This window comes from Takifugu rubripes, unplaced genomic scaffold, assembly GCF_901000725.2.
Source record: "Takifugu rubripes unplaced genomic scaffold, fTakRub1.2, whole genome shotgun sequence".
In the NCBI taxonomy this organism is placed as follows: Eukaryota; Metazoa; Chordata; class Actinopteri; order Tetraodontiformes; family Tetraodontidae; genus Takifugu; species Takifugu rubripes.
Window position 1 is genome coordinate 340533 of NW_021821638.1, and position 24687 is coordinate 365219.

The window sequence follows — 24687 nt, forward strand, 5'->3', positions numbered from 1 at the left end:
CTTCCCCACTGCTGTCTCCCTGCTGGACTCTGACCCCTCTCACTTTACCTCCCTTCAGGCACAATAACCCCGTCTGGACTGACTGATTGTGTTAGGTTCAAACAACCTGAAACACGAGAAACACAAATGAGGCAAAGACAACAGTTTTGAATTTTACTTGCAAGGAGAACGGGGAGATGTGCTCAGTGCAGAGTCCGCATTACTGCGGACGCCGCACCGATCCGCCTGTCGATCTCCCGCTCCATTCTTCCCTCACTCGTGAACAAGACCCCGAGGTACTTAAACTCCTCCACTTGGGGCAGGATCTCCTCCTTGACCCGGAGAAGGCACTCCACCTTTTTCCGGTCGAGAAACATGGCCTCGGATTTGGAGGTGCTGATTTTCATCCCAGCCGCTTCACATGCGGCGGCGAACCGATCCAGTGATAGTTGGAGGTCACGGGCCGATGACGCCAACAGGACCACATCATCTGCAAAAAGCAGAGACCCGATCCTGAGGTCACCAAACCGGATCCCCTCAACACCATGACTGCACCTAGAAATTCTGTCCATAAAAATTGTGAACAGAATCGGTGACAAAGGGCAGCCCTGGCGGAGACCAACCCTCACCGGAAACAAGTTCGACTTACTGCCAGCAATTCGGACCAAACCCCTCGAAGACCCTGCTGAGGGTGTAGAGCTGGTCCACTGTTCCACGCCCAGGACGAAAACCACATTGCTCCTCCTGAATCCGAGGTTCGACTATCCGGTGGACCCTCCTCCAAAGACACTAACAATTGCATTTGTGTACGATTAAGTAATAGATATGGCTGACATCATTTTCATGGGACTACCAGATTTGTACCACACACAGGTGGGATGATGTCTGTTGAGATGGTGACTGTTCAGGATTCATTCATTTTAAGCTAAAGGCCTGAATGCAGAATCAGATCTTAATTGTATGAACATCTCGTTTATATTTCAAGTAATGTTGAGAAGATAATAAACCCTAAACCCATCATCTGAAAAAAAGTCAGAGTAGCATGGTCTCCAAAATAAAAGTGATATTTCAGAGGTTTCGATAAATTAAAATTGCTCTTACAATGTGTTTCCACTCACGAGTGTTTTAGATAAGAGCTCTGAGGTTCTTCAGAAATCTTATCTTGTGAGTCTCACATTTGCGGGTTTGCTGCTGAGACTCAGGCCCAGGTGATGTATACCAAAGTACATTAAACAGCAAAAATATTATTCATGCAAACTTGGCAGTTGAAATCACTTTATGTTGGCATGTTTTTTTAAAAAAGATATTCTCCTTTATTTAAGAAAAAAATACATTCTCGACAGGTTTGTATAGGTTGATCAAGCATTACATATCACTTAAAAAGTTACTGTATTTTATACACATTGAACAGATTAAGAATATGAACAGTATTAAGAAACAAAGTAATAAACTCTTAAAAACAACAATGTACATAATCATTCACCCAAAGCTGAAACATGTTTAGCGATGATGCTTTACTCTTCTGTACACACATTCTTTGTTTATGGCTCCCACCTGTCTCTTTGGTCTGTCGGTCATACTCGTCCGTAAGGCAGCATAGTGGAGAACATCCTCATTTGTGTGGCCCTTTTGTTGAAACAGAAAATAGGAAATACCTATATGATGCACAGCAATCAGGATGTTTTTATTAATATAGATAACAAGTACCTCTTCATTTGTGGTAGGATCATCTGAATATCTCAAGGTACTTCCTGAAACAAAACAAACCGTAATTGTGTCATTGTGTTTTACTTACTTTAAGTTCACAAAAACTTTTACCTCCACTGCGGCCGCTTTGGCTCTTGTAGATATTGCACAGTAAGACAGCCATGAAACTGGCCAGAATGGTGGTGAACGCCAACGCTCCACTCAGAATATACAGATTAAGATAACCATCTGCAGATTCAGAGAGATTAGATGATGCATTGTCTCATATTTAATTTCTTAGATGAAACCGACTCACCCTCTGCTCTGGGTGGCTTTTGGGGTAGCTTTAGAAAGTGTCCACATGTTACAACAGCACAATCAACAGCCAGGTTGTTTGCTGGCAAACTGTAGAAACAAGTGTTGTTTTTCCATGTGTAAAGAGCTCCTGGATCAGATTTTCCAGATGTTCTCAGCTGGTATGCACCGTGTTCTTGGTCAATGGCTCTGCCATGAAGTGGAGGAGGTTGCCTCTTGAGATCCTGGACGAAGTCTCTAAGACAATGACTGTGGATGAATTCTGGCATCATCTCTGCACCTTAGAGGACTTTGGTGGGAAAAAGATGTCTAGGGAACTGGGAGAGTTTATCCTTGCTGTACTAGTGTAACTAGTGTAACCTCATTCAAAAACATCCTGTGAATGTGTTTTTCCCAAGTTAAATCTAATCAAAACAAAGCTGTAAAACTGACTCATCGCTAGATGGGCTCGTGTGTGAGGGTGGCTGGTGGACTTGTGGATTTTAAGCCAACGACCACGATGCTTGTCCCGGATGTTACACTCACGTTGTCAATTTGTGTCATATTTCCGAGTTGCCTTGAACATAGCATCATTCAGCATGTCACGCCCCCTCACAGCCAACAGTGGGTTTATTATTTTAGTTTTGATGGGTGTAGGATAATTTCCCTCAAAGTCAATTCTGTTGAGCCTTTGGTATAATAAGTCTACCTTTCCAGCAGGCAATACTGCCCGTAATAGAAACTTCAATTCTGAGATTTGCACCATAGTATGTAAACATCTGTTCTGATGAGTCTAACATGCAAGCTATTCATGGATTCTCTTTATTGACACTGAGTTGTCTGTATTATAGAGACCCATTTGCACATCTTCAGTAAAAAAACACAAACGTTTTCAAAGCTGTTGCTGTACACTATGCCAACTACCTACCTGGGTATGTTGTTCCACTCTCTTATACTCTTTAATTTCTACTAGTGCCACATACCATGCAAGAGTTCATCCTCCTTCAATGCTTGCAAAGTCCTTTCCAAAGGTGGAAGGGACTATCTTTTCTTTCCAGAACAGTGGCCTCAAACTCAATTTTCCTGGGGGCCGCTGGAGGCAGAGTCTGGGAGAGGCTGGGCCGCATCAGGGTTTCCACAAGAAAAGCTCTGATAAAAACATTCCAATGTTTGCAAATATCTTTATTTTTTTTAACACAAACTAAGATGAAAAATAAACAACTTAAGAATTAAAGAGTGATTTATTTTCTTAATCAATAATAATAATAATAATAATAATAATAGAAAAAATAGAAATTGTCTGTGCAATATTTACCATTTTATTTTAATATAGTGAAAATATAAATATTTCAATATACTACACATGTGGTAGCATTAATAAAAACAATTTTAAATTACTTCACGTTTTGTTTATGAGAGGTTCAACTCCGAGATGTATTCAGAGCTATGATAACCCGCCATTGCGTTGTTATTTCATTGGCTGCGACAGAGTGAGGAACATTTAGTGGTGCCGCCAGTCAGGTAGCCTCACCCACGCGAAAGCGGTCCATCATAGTCCCTACCAACACACACATGCATCAACACTAAAATGTGACAGTTGCACAAGCGGCTGATTTGTAAAATTTGCTGTGAAGCGACTTTTATACAAGGCAAAGTTCTGTGTTTAGAAAAAGCGGCAGAGCTCTGTAAAGTGCCTCCTCTCTAAATGCAAAGCGTCTTCTCTCCACCTTGGAACGGCCCCTCTCTTCGAGGACCAATCCGGCTCCGTGTCTTGGATATATATATATTAAAAAAATCTCTTCCTCGCCCTCCTGGGCGGTGGCTCCTTCCTTCCTTCAGACTCGTGTCCTCTACCAGAGGCCTGGGAGTCTGAGGGTTCTGCGCAGGATCTTAGCTGTTCCTAGGACTGCGCTCTTTTGGACAGAGATCTCTGATGTGGTTCCAGGTATCTGTTGGAGCCATCTATTCAGGTTGAGTGTTACTGTCCCGAGTGTCCCAATCACTGCTGGGACCACTGTTGCCTTCATGCCCCACATTCTCTCTATCTCCTCCTTCAGCCCTTGGTCCTTCTCCAACTTCTCCTGTTGCTTCTTCCTGATGTTGCTATCATTTAGGATTGCTTCATCGATCACCACCACTGTTTTTTGGTGTTTATCCACCACCACTATGTTAGGCTGATTGGCCAGTCCATACTCAGGGCAGATGTTCCTGTACACTATGCCAGCCACCTGGTTATGCCGCTCCATGTATGCCTTGCCTGCTAACATCTTGCACACTGCTGTGATATGCTGGACTGTCTTAGGGGCATCTCCACACAGTCTGCACCTGGGGTCCTGTCTGGTATGGTAGACCCTGACGTCTATGGCTGTGGTGCTCAGGGCCTGTTCTTGTGCAGCCACGAGTAGTACCTCTGTGCTGTCTTTCAGTCCGGCCTTTGCCAGCCACTGGTATGTTTTCTCGATATCAGCCACTTCCCCAATTTGTCGGTGATACATTCCATGCAGGAGCTTGTCCTTCCATGGTAGCCCCTCAGGTTCCTCCTCCTTGGTGGGCTTTTGTTGCCTGAGGCACTCACTCAGCAGTTGGTGAGTGGGGGCCATCTTCTTGATGTACTCTCGGAGGCTTGTTGTTTCCTCCTGGACAGTACTTCCTTTCGCTTTGTGTACAGTCTCAGGACACTGGACTTAGGGTGAAACCCTCCGTGCATAGTGAGGAGCTTCCTTGTCTTGTTGTCAGTGGCTTGTATCTCTTCCAGTGGCCAGGGTATTATGCCAGCAGGGTATCTGATTACTGGCAGGGTGTAGGTGTTTATGGCCTGGATCTTATGCTTACCATTCAGCTGACTTTTCAGGATCTGCCTTAACGTCTGTAGGTATTTAGCTGTGGCTGACCTCCTAGCTGCCTCCTCATTGGTACCATTTGCCTGCGGGATCCTGGGTGGTTCCCTGATGTTAGCAGCTGGTTCATCTGTGCTGCCAGGTGTTCATGGAGTGCAGTCAGCTTCTTAACCCAGTAGGCGTGGAACTTATCGGGCCCTGGTGCTGTCCAACTCTTCATTTTGGACATTCTTGTTTGGATGTCTGCTAAGGTCATGACTACTGGGTCTTGTTCTTGGAGTTGGCTATGCTCAGTCTGTAAGCCTTGCAGCCATTGGGCAGTAGTGTTGTGTGTTGCCTCTTTCTCCCAGATATTCTTCCAGTATTGTTCAGTCTCAGCCCTGTGGGGGGGGGGGGGGGGGGGGGGGGGGGGGGTGGGTGGGGTGGGGTGTCTGATGTCATCTTGTTGCCCTGCCATTGAGAGTAGACTTTTGCCGGATTGGTGGAGAACACCCTGTTTATTCTCCTTTCCTCTACTTCTCTTTAGTCGGGTGGCCAGGGCTGTGAGCCTTTGCTTAGCAGTCTCCAGTGCCTCAGGTATGGACAGTTTGTTGTACTTCTTGGGCTGCTCTGTCCTTGGATTCACGCCTCTACTCAGCTCTGTTAGGAGGCTGACTTCTCTCCGTGTTGCCATGATTTTTGCCTCTAGCCTTCTCCTCCATGGGACCATTTGCTCCTCATGGCTATTCATGCTCTTCATCTTGTAGCCAAGCATCTGTAGGATTACCGTTGCCGCTGCATACATAAGCTGATTGGTCTCAGTGATGGTAGTGGTAGGGATGGTTGACAGTGCCGTCTTCATGTCCTCCAGTAGAGATTGGTCTGGTACTTTGTCTATTAGCCTTGGCTGGGAGGTAGTTGAGTTCCCCCAGGACTTCATGATTCCCTCTCTCAGGTCAGCTGCCCTTGTCACGAGTCCATCTGTCATTGGGGCTTTGTACCCAATCTTGATATTGGGGGGTGATGATGAAATCAACCCCACACTGACCTGGCGTCCTGGCTCCCCCTTGCCCTAGTAAATTTGTACCGTGGGTGAGGCACACCGCTGTGCCTCGTCAAGTGAGTGTCTCACAATATAAAAATTAGAGATGTCCAATATTATCAGCCTGCCGATATTATATGCCAATATTGGCATTAAAATGAAATCTTGGAAAATTTCGATGTCGGTTTTTGCTCTTATAATGGCACAACATGCACATTCTATAGATGAAACGCTGCACCTACCTCTCCTCTCACTCAAAATATGAGAGATGTGATTTAGATTTAGAGATATTTATGTTTGTTTGGCACAGTTCTGTTAATGATGGATATAGGTGGGGGGGGGGGAAGCAGGAATAAAACTAACAAATAAACCGAATCATAACACTTTATTCCTCAACTGACTATTCTTGTGTTTGACATCCTGACAGAAACCACAAAGACACTGCATAAATAAAGACACACATACTAAATCATATATCATCAGAATGGTTTATAATTATGTCGGGATTTGTTTTTTGGGGTTGCTCTTTTGTTTTGGAGCTTGTTTTGAACCAATAGCAACATTAAAATGAACATCATATTCACAAATAGAGCTAGTATTATGTCTTTTCCTCTTATCCTGTGATTTTTAGTTTTTTGAGGGGGTACTGTGGGAACTGTGATGGTGCAGACTTTTACTCTGCTTTTGTATCATAGTTCTTATGTCACACTGCACCAAATTCACAAAAGAGTGAATGTGACACCACAGGAACCTTAACTGCTAATCAGGAACCTCACTTTAATTTTTCAGTTTTGACAACTCACCTTTGCACAGCTCAAACACGAGCAAGATGTCTAAAACAACAAAGTTTACTGTATCAGCTGATTTTGCATTGTAATAAGTAAATGACAAACCTGTATATGGCTCTCATCCTGTTTTTGGCACCGCGACACAAACCTTTACAGCTATTTACAAATGTATTCTTGTATATGTTCTTTACAATGTTTTAAGGACTCTTAAATGTAGCATCAGATATTAATGGTCTGAATTTTTTAGCTATGCTTTAAGTAATGTTTAGAAGATAAATAAGCCCAAGACCATACTGTGGCATTTGAAAATACAAAGCCCCATATATACACACATACATATATACATATATAGAATCAGAATCAGAAGCAGGTTTATTGCCATTGTTCATGTAATACACAGTATTACACAAACTAGGAATGTGTCATGGTGTGACATATATATATATATATATACACACACACATATATACATACATATACTGTATATATATATGCTTATAATATATGCTGTATATATGCTTATAACGTTCTAATCTTATTTGTATTTATTTATTCTGTTTCTATACTTTGTATAGGTTGCTAATACAATTCAATTTCCCTGCGGGATAAATAAAGTACATCTTAATCTTAACATGAGGCGGCCACATGTTGGTCTTCTAGTGTTCTAGTTAGACTCAAAGTTTCCACTGAAAAGTTTGCAGCACTTTGTAACGTCAATTGTTACAAAGCTGAGAGGTGTCTGTTGACCACTGAAACCTTTGCGGCAAATCTAAAAATCAAGTTAAGAAACAAAAGAAAAGAAAAAATAATCTTCTTATATGCTTTATTCAAATAAAGTATATTTAAACAGTAACTTTGTTTTAGTTACTATAGATTTTTATTGATAGTTTTTGCAGTTTGCAGTTCATTGATAAACTGCAAACCTAAAACCCGATTACCCCAAAAAAGAAATTGAGCAACATATGGATTTCCTTATTTGCTATAAAACTCCACATTGCATAAGCAACTGATACAAACAAAAACAAAATAAAATGAAACAAAGTAATAAACTCTTAAACACACCAATGTACATAATCATTCACCCAAAGCTGAAACATGTTTAGCGATGATGCTTTACTCTTCCGTACACACATTCTTCGTTAATGGCTCCCATCTGTCTCTTTGGTCTGTCGGTCATACTCGTCCGTAAAGCAGCATAGTGGAGAACATCCTCATTTGTGTGGCCCTTTTGTTGAAACAGAAAATAGGAAATACCTATATGATGCACAGCAATCAGGATGTTTTTATTAATATAGATAACAAGTACCTCTTCATTTGTGATAGGATCATCTGAATATCTCAAGGTACTTCCTGAAACAAAACAAACCGTAATTGTGTCATTGTGTTTTACTTACTTTAAGTTCACAAAAACTTTTACCTCCACTGCGGCCGCTTTGGCTCTTGTAGATATTGCACAGTAAGACGGCCATGAAACTGGCCAGAATGGTGGTGAACGCCAACGCTCCACTCAGAATATACAGATTAAGATAACCATCTGCAGATTCAGAGAGATTAGATGATGCATTGTCTTATATTTAATTTCTTAGATGAAACCGACTCACCCTCCGCTCCGGGTGGCTTTTGGGGTAGCTTTAGAAAGTGTCCACATGTTACAACAGCACAATCAACAGCCAGGTTGTTTGCTGGCAAACTGTAGAAACAAGTGTTGTTTTTCCATGTGTAAAGAGCTCCTGGATCAGATTTTCCAGATGTTCTCAGCTGGTAAACACCGTGTTCTTGGTCAATGGCTCTGCCATGTGCAGTGCAGTTGAACCTAACAGCACCTTCTGACTGATTCAAGTAATATTCTGGTCTCTGGATAAAGACTGGGATGTTCAAACCTGAACCCTTTATGATGATTGTAATTCCATCTTTGAATTCAAGTTTTTCTGAAAAGCTACTAGCGCAGTAGTACGTTCCTGTATCAGAGTGCTGTAAATTGGCAATCATCAAGTGATTTTGTTCTTTCTTTGCATTCAGTGCAAAACGTGAATTGTTAACAAATTCATCATAAAACTTTGCACTTTCATCAAAGGTATAGAAGCTCGACACAAGCCTTGGAAAGTCTCCCATTATTTCTTTATACCAATAATACTTTGCTACAAAATCAGATCTGATGAAACATTCCAAAGTTACACTGTCACCAATAGCTGCTGTAAAGTTTTTGTCTTTATCAACCATCAGAACAGTCATCTCACCTGAAAAAACAGAACAAACAAAGTTATGAATTATTTTGAGGGTTGTTTGTTTCTTTCCATATTAAAAATAGAAATGAGAGCGCTCCAGTGCTAATATTAGATAGATAATACAAGAATAATAAATCACTCACCCATCTTCCCAGCAATCACACATACCAGATAGAAAACAAACGTAAATACCATTGTGTTGCTGTGCTGAATGAAACTAATTTTGTCCTTTCCTCCACTCAAGCCTGAGTTTACTGACTGACTGTGATTGGCCGACCCGGTTTCTTTGTATGTCTTATTAAGGAAACAAGGGTATGAGTTTCTCTGAGACCTTGTGACGTGTTGATTTTTTTAGACACACTCGTGGAAAAGTACATGAAAAAACATACGAGGGCTTTCTGTTTGAATCCAAGAATGAAAACATCTGGGTTTGCATTGATCCTTGCAACTTAAACAGTCAATTTTTAGTAACAGTTTGGGAAAACATAATGCATCTGTATCAGAACTGGATGGTCAGGAGCCATTTCACAGGCAATAATTAGCAAAAATCACAGATCATAAACTCACAAAACATAAGTCTAATGATCCTTATACTTCTCAACTTCATATATTTCCCAGGCTTGTCCAGTAGAGCAATGCAAAGAGAGTAAAAATCATATGTACATCAGAATATATTAATGCAAGTTTGTTATGATATGATTAGCTGGGTAATTAAAGTCACTGTCAAGTCACGAGAGCATTGTGATTCAGAAAACTAAAAGCCATATTTGAAAAACCCTTCAGCAGTGAAAGTATCTTTGTTCTAAAAAAGAAATAATAAATCCTGCAAGCAAAGCAATAACTGAGTCCTGTCACCATCTGTTCTGCCATAAGCAGGACAATGCTGCCACTCCCGTCACTCTCTCCACAGCCTCATGCCTGACTTTCCAGCACTCATTCCTGGACTCATTTCCTTTTACTGACCCTTACTGTTCCATGTTACAACCAGTCTAGGAACTCTGAGCCTAACACAAACCCCCAGCTTCCTCAAGGTCTAAGTGACCAATGACACAAAGTTAATCAAAAGTTAACATGGGTGATCATTGTTGAGAATTGTTTTTATCTTGTTATGTGTTTCACCATATGTTTCTGTCTTCTCTTAGAAGTTAGGCAAGGTAGACTCATTGGTAAATGTAATAAAAACAGAGACATTCCATTTGCAGGATTGTTGTTTGTTCTATTGTTATCTCAGGAGCCAGTCAGGCAGGAGGTGTCAAACACTCATTGTAAATGCGACATCAGGGGGGTTGATGATGATCACATTTGCATGAAGAATGGGATCTGGCCACCTGGGAAAACAATTGAAGAGAAGAACTCTACCAACACCAAGTGGGACTGGAGGAAGAGGACGGGGACATCTCAGCGGGGGATCTGGATTGGATTGCATGGACATTGTGAATTTGCATGTGTGTGACTATAAAGGACTGGGCCAAGGGATAGTTAGGGGGTCAGACTTCATGCCCTGACAATTGACTCTGTTGTTGCTAGGGTTATGAACTGGCCCGGAGCTCTGTAATATTTGTGTCTGGAATTGATTCTATTGTTAAATACATTTTGAAATTGGTACTTTACTTCTCGAAGTCTTCATTCAACGAACACGCGGATCGGCAGCTACATACAGGAGGTATTGCGATCCAACAATTTGGTGACCCCGACGTGATGAAGAGAGAAGTCATCTGAGGCAAGGAATTCAACAACGGTCACTTCGGAGGACAACTGACGACAAGGGATCCCTAATAAAAAGGTAAGCAGACACCTGTTTAATCAAGCTCTGCAGATTGGCTATTTCCAAAAATTTGTCGTCACTGTCAATTGAAGTGTCCTAGTTATAAATTCCAGATACAAATATAAAAATATTGACTGCAGGAATTACGGTTCGAGTCCGTAAATAAGAACGGTTCGAGTCCGTTAAGAATTACGGTTAGAGTCCGGAAGTACTGTTGAAAAATACAGGGAATTACGGTTAGAGTCCGGAAGTACTGTTGAAAAATACAGGGAATTACGGTTAGAGGCCGGAAGTACTGTTGAAAAATACAGGGAATTACGGTTAGAGGCCGGAAGTACTGTTGTTGTAAAACACAGGGAAGTACTGTTGATAAAAACAGGGAATAGACGGTTAGAGTAAACCGTAACTAGTACAGTGCTGTAACGGTTAGAGTAAACCGGAGCTAGTACAGTGCTGTATTGCTGTATGCAGTGCACTGTATATCAAAAAGATTTGGGTTGGGACTCGGAGCGTAGTTGACGGGACGGACACTCCCGACGCCCGAGATTTGTGTTTTTGTGTGGGGTGGAAAAGTGCCAGAGTGAACGTGAATCAAAAGGCTCTTTGTCCTTGGGAATTAACCCCCAGAGTGGAACCGGATCAAAGACGTTTGATCTAGAAGCTTGTTTCACTGAGGCATTGAGTTGACCGTTGGAGTCATTCACATTCAATCTCACTTGGGAGCATAGTTAAAGATGGAACTGGATTGTGGAAAAGCGTGTAGGGATCAGGGAGAATGTTCTCCCTATCCTCGGTCTGTGGAAGAACAGTGGAAGTGGACTCTTGATCAGGTGGTGAGCGGCATGAAAGAAGAGGAGAGGGAAAGAGAATTGGATGCAATAAAAAAGTTGTGGAAGGAAGCTCAAAAGCAGAAGATTCTTCCCTCTCCAGAGGTGAAGGTTAACTTAGCTGAAGCATTGTGTAAGTGGGAGTCAGAAATTCACACTAGATTACAAGATCATTTGGATAATCCAAAATTAGGGTTTATAGCAGGAAAATCATGGCAAAAACAGGGTAAGGAGTTAGAAGATAGGCGTCGAAGGATACATGTTGTGGCTGTGGCATGTGCAGCGGTGCACTATTGCAGATCTGGGGGGGTCACACGAGTGCCTAATGTTGAGAAGCCTCCATTAGAAGATTTAAATCAGACATTGACACTTACCACCACTCTTTACCCATCATTACCTACTACCTCTTCCCCACCCCCATATCAATTGCCAGTTTTGACTATTAATAGTGGTCAGTTAGATGTGGACAGAGATGAAGAACTGCAGGAGTTACATGAGACAGTGTGTGAACTTTGGAGACAGGTTAGAAGGATCAAACAGAGACAGAAAGAGGTTGGAGATAAGTTAGGAAAAAATGAATTTAGAGAGGAAGCTCAGGTGGGTTGCCCTAAAATCTCCCAACAAACTATATTTAAAAAACAGGATAGTCAAAAATCTACTTTAGATATTTTTAAAACACCTAGCAATCAAATAAAACAAGTAAAAAGAGTTGATCCCTCAGGAGGATTTGCCAGGGCTGACCGCAGGGAGGAGAAGGCAAGATTGAGTTATGGCAGTGATAAAGAGGAGAGTGAGAATAAGATAGATACATACAAAATTCCGGCTACATTTATTGGAGAATTGGAGCTTCAGGAGCATGTTCATCCTCAGACAGAATTATATGAAAAGGATCAGGGTACGGGAAATTGTGAATTAGAATTATGGGAAGAGAGTGAGTGTGAGTACAGAGGTGAACCGTTGACAGGGGCCATAAATAATGAGGAGGTGGGTCAAATACACACGCGGAGTAAGGGGCCCGTTTCAGGAATGCCACAGTTCCAGGCCCCTCTGATACAGAAAAGAGGAGGACAGGAACCAGTATATGTTCCATTTGCTATTACAGATATCAATTGTTTAGTGGATAAGATGCCCCCACCCGCAGAGGGAGGCGGCAAGTGGATGTCCAGACTTTTTAGTTTAACACAGAGCATGCAGCTGGCGATGGGAGACTTTAGAGGAATTCTAGGGAGACAAGTCTCTCTCTGGGATTTGGATAAAGTTGAAGTAGCAGCAGGCATTAAAGACAGACCTAATGCTGCACGTTTTGGACCTTGTGCAACCAGGGTTGGTGAAGCTATGAGACAGGTATTTCCAATATCTCCAGGAGCAATGCAGAATCTAAGATTTAAGTGGGAGGAAAGTGAGTCGGCACATGGGTTCCTTACGAGGTGTAAAGAGGAATGGATGTGTGCCACAGGGTGCCATCCTGGCTCAGATAATCTACACACCACTTTGTTCCGTCAGGCCATAATTTTAGGACTTCCACAATCAGTGAAAGAAGCCATGGAAGGAAATCCTGACCTTCCAGGCAGTACGGCGGATGTCTGGGAGAGACATCTTTCACACCACATCAACAGATTTAAAGCTAAACAACAGGGAAAGAAAGAGGAGGTGATGACAGCGCAGGAACAGCTCCTAAAAATACAGTTAGATGAAGCACTGAAAAAGCTTAATGATAAACAAAAGGAAGAGAAACAGATGGTTCAGCAGTTTCCTCGGCAGGTGCAGCCAGATCAGTTATGTCCGCAACAAGATTTTGCTCCGATAAACCCGTATTGGGCCAGTCCAAGGGGAGGCATGTGTGGGAGACACGGCGGGCAGGGATACGGCTTGATAGGCGGGTACTTAGGCCGAGATCAGTGTCATGCCTGCAAAGGGTATGGTCATTGGCAAAGGGACTGTCCATATCACAACTACCCGGAGGTACCAGGCAGTGTTCCACCATCTCATGGAATTTATCACCGGAGCCGATCTCATCTGACACCATCGAGCTTGTGGGGTTCTCAGGGAGACCGGAGAGACTGCCGTTTTCTGTGCCATTAGTGACTCGTTTTGCCGGACAGACTGTGTTCACCGCATTGCCATATCAACCTGTTGGGACGAGATCTCCTTGTGAGGACAGGAGCAGCAATTCTGTGTGGAGACAAAGGTCTTGTGGTGCAATTTCCTAATGGACGGAAACTGAACTGCTGTATTTCACACCAAGGTGTGAAGGGACAAATGCTGATGAGTCCGACACCCTCGCCAGAACAGGGGGTGTGGGCAGATATTTATTGGGGAGAAACTGAGCCTGAGACCTCACCTGGTGTCGGTGTTGTGGCATTGTTTCAGAGCTGGAGGTCCTGGTTGTCGATGCTAAGTCCTTTTGCCCCGCCAGTTGATCCCTATCATGTCACCCTATTTTACGACCGTGGGAATAATGAGGTCTATCAGGATGCGTTTCGAGAAAAGTTACAGGGAAATTTCTGGATGATTACATCACCGTGTTTGTGTGTTGGGCCTGAAGGTGTGGCTGCACAGGTTGACCTTACTGCTGAACAGAATGAGTGGTATGAGAGACTGTAAAGGAAATGTTGTCATTTCTGGGTCTCGCAAGCTATAATAGACATTTTATTCCTGCATTTTCAGAAAAGTCTACGCCCCTACGTACAATGGTGAATGAACAGGGAATGCGTGATTTGGCAGCCCGGGTAACATGGACAACTGAGGGAGAGAAAGCGTTCATTGCCCTTAAACAGGCATTCACCACAGCGGCACATTTGGCAGTTCCAGATTATAAAGATACTTTCTTTTTGGATGTTTCTGAAGGAGAACATACAGCAAACGGTGTTCTCTTTCAGAAAAAAGGGGGTGACAGGAAAGTACCGTATTAATGGATGCAAGTATAATACTGGACCCCATTGAAAACAGGCAGCCACCATGTGTAAGGCATGTGGCAGGGGTAGCAATTTTTTTTTTTATAAAAAACAGCACATTTAGTGATGGGTCACGCTCTGACGGTACTTACAACACATAGCGTGGTATCACTGGTCAGCTCAGCAGCATTCACCATGACCTCACTTAGACAGACCAGGATGGACAAGATTTTAACTGCACCACACATAACACACACACACATGAAGGGATAAATATGGCAGGGTTTAACACAGCATCAGGCTCACCTATAAAACATGAAGTAGAGATGAGGCAACTGACACAGGCACTCATGGAGCCAGCGGAGGTCGCAGTTGTAAAGTGCAAAGGTCACAGCAAGGAGAACTCTTTAGAGGGAAAAGGTAATGAGGCGGCAGATCAGGCAGCAAGGAAGGCAGCAGGTTATAAACAAAGTTTCAGTTTGTTGATGGCAGAGAAAACGGTTCAGGAAATTCTTCCAAGATACGACAGGGAAAGAATAGGTTGTGATCAAGAAGAAGCTTCTCCACATGAAAAAACAGTTTGGAAGGAAAAGGGGGGCTGTGAAAGTTGAAGGAATTTGGCGGGCCCAGACGGCAGACCTGTTCTCCCGCCCGGTCTGTTAGATGCCGTTCTGGAAGAGGCCCACGGCCTGACACACTGCGGGAAACCACGAATGATGCAGAGAATAAAGTTTCCAGTTGCCCCAATGGGCAAGAAAATTATAGATTTCACTGATATGTTAGATAGGGTCAATAGGTTCCGATACCTCTTCGTCGCAGTGGATGCATACACTGGCTGGCCAGAGGCGGTTCCCGTAAAAGTAGAAGAGGCAAAAAGCGTTATTAAATTTTTGATTAATCCGGCACATGGTTTCCCAAACAAATTAGATCTGACAATGGAACTCATTTTAAGAATAGAGATTTACAATCCATAGGCCAGCCCAGCACTTTTATGAAATGTAGATTTTATTTTGGTCAACTAAAAACGACTCTCTCAGTTTTCTCCCAACAGGCAACCTCTGTAACCAGTCAGTAAGGATCCAGGAATTCCACACACAGCTGAGTGGGTTCTTCTGAGAGTCATCAAGCAAAGTGGTCAGGGCACAGGTGGACAGGCCACTTTGAAGTTGCAGAGCGAACATTACATGTTAACCCTAACCCTAACATACTAACACCCTAACACATTAACCCTAACACTGGTATTATTGGAATCAATGTACCCCAGCAGGTAATTCACAGAGAACGCTTGGACGGATTGAGGAACATCTAAAGACGATGGCATCATGATTAAACGTCTATTATTCTTCATTACATCAAGAGGAGTTGTCAATGAATTGTTTGTATTGGCCTAGCTTAGGCTAGGCCAAAAGGGGGATTGTTGAGAATTGTTTTTATCTTGTTATGTGTTTCACCATATGTTTCTGTCTTCTCTTAGAAGTTAGGCAAGGTAGACTCATTGGTAAATGTAATAAAAACAGAGACATTCCATTTGCAGGATTGTTGTTTGTTCTATTGTTATCTCAGGAGCCAGTCAGGCAGGAGGTGTCAAACACTCATTGTAAATGCGACATCAGGGGGGTTGATGATGATCACATTTGCATGAAGAATGGGATCTGGCCACCTGGGAAAACAATGGAAGAGAAGAACTCTACCAACACCAAGTGGGACTGGAGGAAGAGGACGGGGACATCTCAGCGGGGGATCTGGATTGGATTGCATGGACATTGTGAATTTGCATGTGTGTGACTATAAAGGACTGGGCCAAGGGATAGTTAGGGGGTCAGACTTCATGCCCTGACAATTGACTCTGTTGTTGCTAGGGTTATGAACTGGCCCGGAGCTCTGTAATATTTGTGTCTGGAATTGATTCTATTGTTAAATACATTTTGAAATTGGTACTTTACTTCTCGAAGTCTTCATTCAACGAACACGCGGATCGGCAGCTACATACAGGAGGTATTGCGATCCAACATCATTTATACCAAGGATCATTCCAAAAATCAAAATTCAAAAGGTTTTATCAGCACAAATATCCTCAGAGTGACTTTTAGCCAAAATAACAATCAGAATCAGTCTAATTGAAAAGAAACAACCAAAATGTTCCCGAACAGGCAATAACCAAAATACATTCCTTAATCTACCTAACTTCAAAAACAGGAGAAAACAATATAAAAAATGTGGCCGTGCACTTTTACACATCACAATGATTCAAAACACATCAGAGGCCCACTGGATTATTGAGGAAGTTGAGGAGCTTGCAGGTGGCAGCAATCTTCTGCTTTAAATTTAGTCCCTCCTGGACAATCCACCAATTGGCAGATACTTGATCTTCGGATGACCAATCCGGCATCTGGCACAGCACACCTCCATTTGCATAACTTAACATCTGTCCCAGCCCTGGCCACTGTCTGCTGCCTGCCTGGTGATTTTTCATTATTGAAGTTTACTTCTGCAATTTGCTATGGGCCTAAATGCCATTCATCCTGGTGAACAAACATAGGACGTTAGATGGGTGATCCAAAATGAGGTTCAATATGAGGATTTTTAGCTGATAGCCATTGGATATAAAAGTGATGTCAAAAAGGTGAAAATACTAAAGATGATTACAAGTCCATCAAGGACCATGGAGGCTTTATTGGAAGGAAGTGGAAGGGATTTCATCAAATGGACACAACATAAAGCAGCAATTTGTAGGCCATCGAATACGCGGCTGAAAATGGCAATCGAGCAGCTGCAAGACATTTTAATGTCCTGTGGGAACGAAGCAAGGTGGCCCGAGCTGGAAAACCGAGTGAAACAGTTGGTTGTGGAACAGCAAACAACTGGAAGGGGCGTCTCTACTGTGCCCATTCGACAAAAGGCCAAAGCGATAGCTGAAGAAATGGACATTGAGCACTTCCAAGGAGGTCCGTCTTGGTGTTTTCGCTTTATGAGGAGGCGGCATCTCTCCATACACGCAAGGACAACTGTTGCGCAGCGGCTGCCCGCGGATTACCAGGAGAGGGTGGCCATCTTCCGCACCTACTGCCGCGACAAGATAACCGCGCCCAGCCACATCACCAACATGGATGAGACCCCTCTGACTTTTGACATCCCTTTGACCCACAAAGTGGAGAAAAAGGGACCAGCACGGTGGCGATACGCACAACGGGGCACGAGAAGTCGTCGTTCACCGTGGTTCTCGGCTGCCACGGAAACGGACAGAGCGCTGGATGACGGTAGGCGAACACTCCTTCACAAAGACTATGAGGCAGCGGCGGGCAGGTTATGCCACCATATGCGGGTGGATTGTAGACACATGGGCTATGATACCGTCTTCATGTATTGGAAGAGCTTTCACAAAATCAACGCTGAAGCGGAACCGGTTGGTGAGTCTGATTCAGATGATGAAGAAGAGGAATTTGGGATGTTGGACATTGAAATAGTGCAGCTGTTTAATTCAGATATAGAAGATGAAAATTTTGATGGTTTTGTGGCGGAAGAATGAATATTTTGTTCAATAAATGTGACGAAACTCACCATTTTACTTCCGTTGTCATTTTTTACTGTATGTTTTAGCATGCGCCTAACAATACGGTGCACCTTATGTATGTTTTAAATACAGAAATAGCCCCCGTAACTGAGACTGCGCCTTTTATTACAGTGAAAATACGGTAGTTCAAAAGTGCCATAATCATAATATTTTCAAAGATTATGATTATGCCATAACCATAATATTTGTAAAGATTTTGCTTTATGATTATGGCACTTTGTGATCAGTAATCACAACATGATGAAAGTGGCACAACACAAGGTGAGACACACATGAGGTGAACTGACACAGGGGTGGCACGGTTATGTAGGGGCTAAAATGGCTGCCACAAAGCAAGAAGGTTCCTGCAGTCAGGGGGGTTTTTTGTGCAGAGTTTGCCTGTTCTCCCCGTGTCCATGTGCATTGACATTAGAAGTGAATGAGGGCATGAACAGTTGTTTGTCTTTGTGAGTTAGAAGTGGGATAAGCGGCCACCTGTCCCCTAAAAGAGATAAAGAAGTCGAAGACTGATAGAGGGATGGACAAAAATCCCTTGGCCAGTTTTTTCATAATTCTAATAAAACTGCTGAAGGTCTTTTGTTGCAAAATAAAATTTTAATTGATTATATCTTAACAATGGCAGCTGTGACTGCTTTTCATCATGCTGAATGCTGATGCACCAATTAGGAAGCTAACCAAGGTCTGCAGATTCAAAAAGCAGCAGACAGATGTCAAGGTTTCAGTTGTATTGGGAATCTTGAGCAGGTAGTAATTTTTAATTAAATCAACAATTAATATTTGTATTGTGTTCAATTTTGTTATCTTTTTTTTAGACTTTATGCCCCAAGTTTTACAAAAAAGAGGTCAACAAAGATAGCTAAACGTTTTCTAAGCTGCCGGCAAATTGGATCCCAAATAAGCAAAAATCGTTCCTGGGAAAAATCGTTCCGGGAAGGAGAGACCACGGTGGCCACAGCAGGAGTACGCCAACCCTTTGGATAATACTACCCCTGCCTTAGCATTTCTATGTATCCAAGACATAGCCTGCTGCTGTTTACATGGTCATGATCACATAATGGAGCATTTGTCTCATCCAGTGGGTGTTTTGGTCAACTTAATAGTCCGATGGATATGAATGCTTGTGAAAACGATTGTTGGAGCTTTTGACTTCACAAATTAAGGACTGCAACAGCACGATACAAGCTTTGTCTTCATAAAATGAATATAAATATATGGAGGTAATCTATCATTTGTCGACATGGCCAGAAAAAACAACTTTATTAGGAAAACTTTGTTTCATCGAGATTGATAAATGATACAATTGAAAATGTAGAAACCGGTATGAGTAAATACAAAATACTTAATTAGGTCCTGTGTTAAGCTGCAATGACAACAAGACATCTACAGCCTCACAGCAGAGTACACACATTCATTCTGTCTGTTCTGCATTGATCTGTTGGGCTGGTTGTTCCTCAAAGCTGCATAATGGAGGTTGTTTTCCTCTTGGTAGCCCTGGAGATATGTGATGAAGGGTAAGTTAGTGTGTGTAAATAAGGATTATTTATACATATAAAATTGTCTCCACCTCTGCATTTGCTCTGGATGAAGCTTGGACTCTTGATTGAGAGTCTGTTTTAAAACACAGGAAGAGATTTCTTTAAAGTAATTTTCCCAGTTTACCTTTAAGAATCTTCAAAATATATTACATCAGTTACCCAGAGAGTGATGACTGTTTTTCCTTTTTGTCATAAAAACTGAAATGGATAATAAAACAACCACGATGATGGTAAATATCCAGGCCGCACTGAGGAAATACACCAAAACAAGATGGTTTCCTTCATCTGTAACGAGATGCATCAGAAATTGTGATATCCGCGATGCCGTTTCAAACAATCATTTAAGTATTTCAACAAATTTGTCCTCTCTCTTATATTAAGCTAGTTATGATGTCATTACTGTGTAATTCAGGGAGACAATAGACATCACCAGTCACACATTATTTTATAAAGTAACAATATAGAAACAGAACCTATACTGACATAAAAAGTAATGAGTTAAAGTGATACTTTGACTACAAATATTATGTTTTTAAAGGACTGTCACGGTGTCCATGTACAATTCAAACCAGGCTTTAAATGTTACAATTTCTCCTCATTTTAGATACTGAAAGCTCTGTGTAAACAGAGAATTGGGGGTTATTTAGGCCATATCTGTTTGAACTGGTAAATGTTTCGATAAAACACTAGATATAAACCAACTGAACAGAGCTAATTAGGATAACCTTTTCATGGACATTTAAATAAATTACTGGATGCTGGCTTAGTATTTTTAAAATGAGATAATATGTAAATTATTTCTACAATATACAGAAAATAATCTGCACAAAATTAGAGCACTCACCCCCACACACCAGCTTGGTTCCATTTCCAAACAGAATGTGTCCACATGCTGCAACAGCACAATAGTAGGTCCCAGTCTGAGAAGTGTTCAGGTTCTTCATGGAGAAGCTGTAGAAACAGGTGTTGGTTTTCCTCTCACACTGCTTATTCCCGCCTGTATGGCTGTACATGAGTCCCAGTTGAGATGGTCCAGAGTTTCTGAACCAGTAAACAGTGTGATCCCCATCACAAGTCCACCCAGTATGGACTGTACAATTCAGCGTCACAGAACCTTCTGCTTGGATAGACTGTGATGCTGACTGATCTATAGTCAACCCTGAACCCTCTATAATGACATTATGACCTTCTGTAAAGTCAAATACATTTAAATACCGATTTACACAGTAATACGTCGCTGAGTCTGATAACCTCAAATCTGTTATTGTCAGATTAGTTCCATTGTTACCAGGATGTATTTGGAAACGTGGATTGGTTTTGAAGTCATTAGCACAGCTACAGAATTTACTTGATATCCAGTACATACAGATCAGAATCGGCTTCTCTCCCAGAGTTTCTTTAAACCAAGAGATCCTGGTAGAAAAATAATCTCTGTGAAGACACGGCAAAGTCAGGTTCTGTCCAGGTTTGACTAAGATATAATTGGTCTTCCAATTCAAAGATGGAGAAAATTCCATTGTAGCTGTCTGAGCTAAAAACAAAATATAATTAGAAATGAACACCGTTTAATGTTTAAATCTAGAATTTTGCAAATGATGCCATAAATAAACAAAATACAAACAAAAAAGAAATCCTCACCAAATTTCTCCAAACATATCAGCCAGAAGATCAACTTTGCAGATGTCATCTTGCTCCAAGTTTTGGGCTGAGTGAAGAGAAGACTGGTCCTTTTTAAACTGATAAATGCTGCACTCGTATCTGATTGGGCAGCCGGAGATGAATCGAGGCTGTGAGATACAGGAAACACGATCACTTGTAATGTCAGATTTGCTTGATAAAATTGATGTTGGAAAAATCAAAGGAAGATTTAAAGGTTAAAAAAACCCACAAGAAAATTGTTTGGATTACCTTAAGAATAGGATTTTGCATCATATATAAATAGAATTCAATTTGAGTTGAGTTATAATGTGCATCATTTCTAACCAATCAACAACAACCAACCAACCAACCAACCAGCAATCATTCTTTTTTATTTTTTTCATGTTGCAGTAATGCATCCAGTGAATGCTCACTAATTATTATGACAGACAGCTTTTGGAAAATGATGCAGCAACAAGGGGTAGCATGGGCTCAAACAAGATTGTTCACGTAAGAGGGAGCAGATTCAGGTATTAGTCTGTCGGTCAGCATGAATGACATGATCTTAATGTGGGCAGGTACAGTAGACCTCTATCAGCAGTGAGGTGGCATGGGCCTGCTTTCGTTGGACTATCTGAATTAGTGGAAATATGGGAGATCACCATGACTTGTATCAGCATTTGTAGGTTTAATGGCCTGGTTTTTCTGAGGTTGGATATGGCAAAGTGACGGGATGACAGGGAGACTGATGCTACATGATCACAAAACCTCAGATGGTCAACAATCATGACTCCAAGGTTTCAAACAGCCTCGATAACAGGCAGGGGCCAATTTTGTGATCTATGTTTTGATGAATGGATAGATTTGCCAAGGAAAGAAGGAGCTCATTTTCACCATGGTTAAGTTGAAGGTGGTGGCCCTGCATCCATGCGGATATGTCTGAGAGACATGGTGAGATCTAGTCTGAGCCTGAGGGTTAGTCTGGGGAAAATGAGACGCAGAACTGGGTGCCATGTGGAAAGCAGTGGTATAAAACACCATGGGAGACCATGGGATGATTTGCCTGAGCAATGTTGCCTGAGCAATGTTGCGTATATGGAACTAGTGATGAGCCAAAAGTTGATCATGCCACGACACCCTGAATGAATGCCCAGATAGGTACAATTCAAAACAGGAAAGTCAGAGCAACACCGCATAGGTGGCCCTGGCCCATAGACAGTGGCCCTGAGGAGAAGACAGCAAGAGAAGCTGGAGGAGGAACTGATGAAGATGTAAGCACTCTCTGTTGCACATGGATAGAATCAACACGGAGCATATCAGAGGAACTGGAATATTGTGTTTTTGTAAGCCTATAAAATCATGAATTAGTCCACTTAACCTACATATTAAACAAAATGTATGTACTCAAGTGAATGTGTCATTATAATCTAAAATATAATCTAATCTAAAAATGTTTGCATACAGACAATTCGATGGATAAATGTGCTTAATACAAACAGAAATAACACGATTGACAAGAACATGTATTGATGTTACTCCAATGGGGATCACATTAACATTACAGCAATGTCATTTTCCTTACAATAGTTCTTGTATTTGAATGCCAAAGTCAAGACAGTGAAGCGATGTAGTTTGACTGCTGTGTGTTAAGACACAGCAAAGACTTCCTGTTTGAAACCACCAAGACAGAAGGGGAAAAGTCAAGCCCACCATGCAAGTATGTACAAGTATTGCTGTCATAGCTGCAGCACAATTAAAAAAAAAAAGATTCTGATTGTGTTACAAAAAACACATTTGGACATTTTAGACAATAAAGGGCTGCAACTTTATTTGAATCTTATTTTAGAAGAAGATTGACTGCAGGACAAAATATATAAGTACAGGATTATTTTTAAACATGTCAAAACTTTAAGTGTTTTGCATCATAGTCTAAAACCATGGCTGTACGTATGGTAACGTATGAATGGTATGGTATATTACTTGGTATTTCTTTACATGATGTGTATATAATTATGTAATGTTTCATTCCAAGAAGAAGAAGAAAGAAAGAAAATAAATATGATTGCAAATGCAAAAACAGACAGCAAACAGGTCGAGCAGTAACTGATGTTGTGGTTTTGTTTCTACTGCACAGTGTCACATGTGTGGGTGTGTGTAAGCTAACACCTAGGGTGTCTACATAAGTTCTCATCATACCCTGTGTGTCTTATTCAGATAGACAAGTTCTAAAATTTATATGCCACACTAAATTAACAGCTGCACATTCTGGATTATTTACAGTCTTTTTTAACTTTAAGGATATTTTTTTGTTAAATAAGAAACATGCAACAGCTGCAAGTGCTTGTTGGAAAAGTCACCACCAATCTCTTTGGTTTTAGTGACATTTAGCTCCAGTCAGTTGTTGCACCAATCAAAAACCTGGGGAAATAAAGCCCTGGGAGATACAGCCTGTGGCAGATACTGACTGTTGGAGGACAAGACAATCAAGTGTGTGTTGGTTATTTCCTCCTTTATTGTACCAAGGATCCTGATCATCCTGAACAATGTAGAATGTACACAATGAATCAAATATCTATAAATCAACCACAGAAGAGCCTTTTTCTATTTTGTGAGTTTTCTGAAACTACAAGATATCTAAAATTGTTGAAAATGGTCATTTTTCTATTCTACTGCTTTACACTGAAGTAAACACATTCAGTCCAGGTATGTTCTCTGTTCATCTTCTTCTTCCACAAAACAGAACCATCTGCATCTGGACGATCCTGTAAATGACAACAATGAACTCAGTGCCTTTCGAATATTTAATGAACGACTTTATTCTGACTAATAGAAAATACCTTTGGTTTGGACAGAGGTGAGAGTCTTACTTGTGATTTTGAAAAATAAAATGGAATGTTAGAAATGTAAAATTACTCCCTAAAATAAGCCCAGAAGTGTAATTAATCACACCTTTATAATTGCAGCTGTGACTGTTCATCATGCACACCGAGAAAGCCAGATGGCTTGCCATGCTCATTTCTTTCCAAGTCATAACAGTCGAAACTCAGAATACCGGAGTCATGAACATAGAAGGTAATTCACCCACAAAGACCTGTTTGGTAGTGATGGGACGATGATACCTCAAGGAGTGTAATGACACACTACACAAACTGTCGGCACTGTATTGATACTGTGTTGGTCACCTGATAGTGACCCCTGCAGTAGTTATAAAATGATTGCAGGTAAAGGAATTCCTTGTTTGCTAAATTGAGTTGGTCTGTAAAATATAGCAAATTTGAGTTACAATTTTTTACTTATGTACACACATTTGTTAACTGTTAAATCATATGAAATAAAAGACAAAAAAAGTTATAAATTTTTATTGAGGAACAAAAGTTTTTGGAGTGTCTTTGCTCCAAGGCGATTTCTCCTCTTAAACACCAGCTCCCCAGCCTTAGAAAATACTCTTTCACACGGTGCAGATGACGATGGTGAGCAGAGAGTTTTAAGTGCAAGTTGATGCAGATGTGGATATGTTTTCTGGTTCTGTCACGAGTATCTGCCAATTCTTCATTGCCATGCCGAGTTCTATAATGCCTCAGCATTGATGAAGTGCTCTTTTTGATGTAAGACACCTACAATAAAATA

The 24687-nt window shown here is 41.5% G+C and overlaps 2 protein-coding genes and 1 long non-coding RNA gene across 4 annotated transcripts; all 3 read right to left on the bottom strand.

Moving 5' to 3' along the window:
* Positions 1–1277: 1277 nt before the first annotated feature.
* Positions 1278–9125, bottom strand: LOC105419387 (uncharacterized). 2 transcript variants are annotated; one of them, XM_029832296.1, is made up of 5 exons: positions 8974–9125; positions 8207–8842; positions 1798–1914; positions 1687–1730; positions 1278–1605 (listed from the first exon to the last, which is right to left on the bottom strand). In XM_029832296.1, exons 1-5 carry the CDS (start codon positions 9023–9025, stop codon positions 1480–1482), a joined length of 975 nt encoding a protein of 324 aa, XP_029688156.1. In that variant the 5' UTR covers positions 9026–9125; the 3' UTR covers positions 1278–1479. The 2 variants fall into 2 exon arrangements, with proteins under 2 accessions (XP_029688156.1, XP_029688157.1); XM_029832297.1 differs by lacking the exons at positions 1278–1605; positions 1687–1730; positions 1798–1914 and adding exons at positions 7246–7830; positions 7912–7955; positions 8023–8139.
* A 7448-nt stretch (positions 9126–16573) lies between these two features.
* On the bottom strand, positions 16574–21109 carry LOC115248509 (uncharacterized). Its single transcript, XM_029832285.1, has 6 exons — positions 21061–21109; positions 20267–20953; positions 19582–19707; positions 19452–19495; positions 19280–19378; positions 16574–16705 (listed from the first exon to the last, which is right to left on the bottom strand). The coding sequence occupies exons 1-6, from the start codon at positions 21107–21109 to the stop codon at positions 16574–16576; spliced, it is 1137 nt and encodes a 378-aa protein (XP_029688145.1).
* Positions 21110–23804: 2695 nt separating this feature from the next.
* Positions 23805–24269, bottom strand: LOC115248521 (uncharacterized). The gene is made up of 3 exons (XR_003887357.1): positions 24010–24269; positions 23898–23926; positions 23805–23822 (listed from the first exon to the last, which is right to left on the bottom strand). It is a non-coding gene; the product is annotated as an uncharacterized lncRNA (long non-coding RNA).
* Positions 24270–24687: the final 418 nt, after the last annotated feature.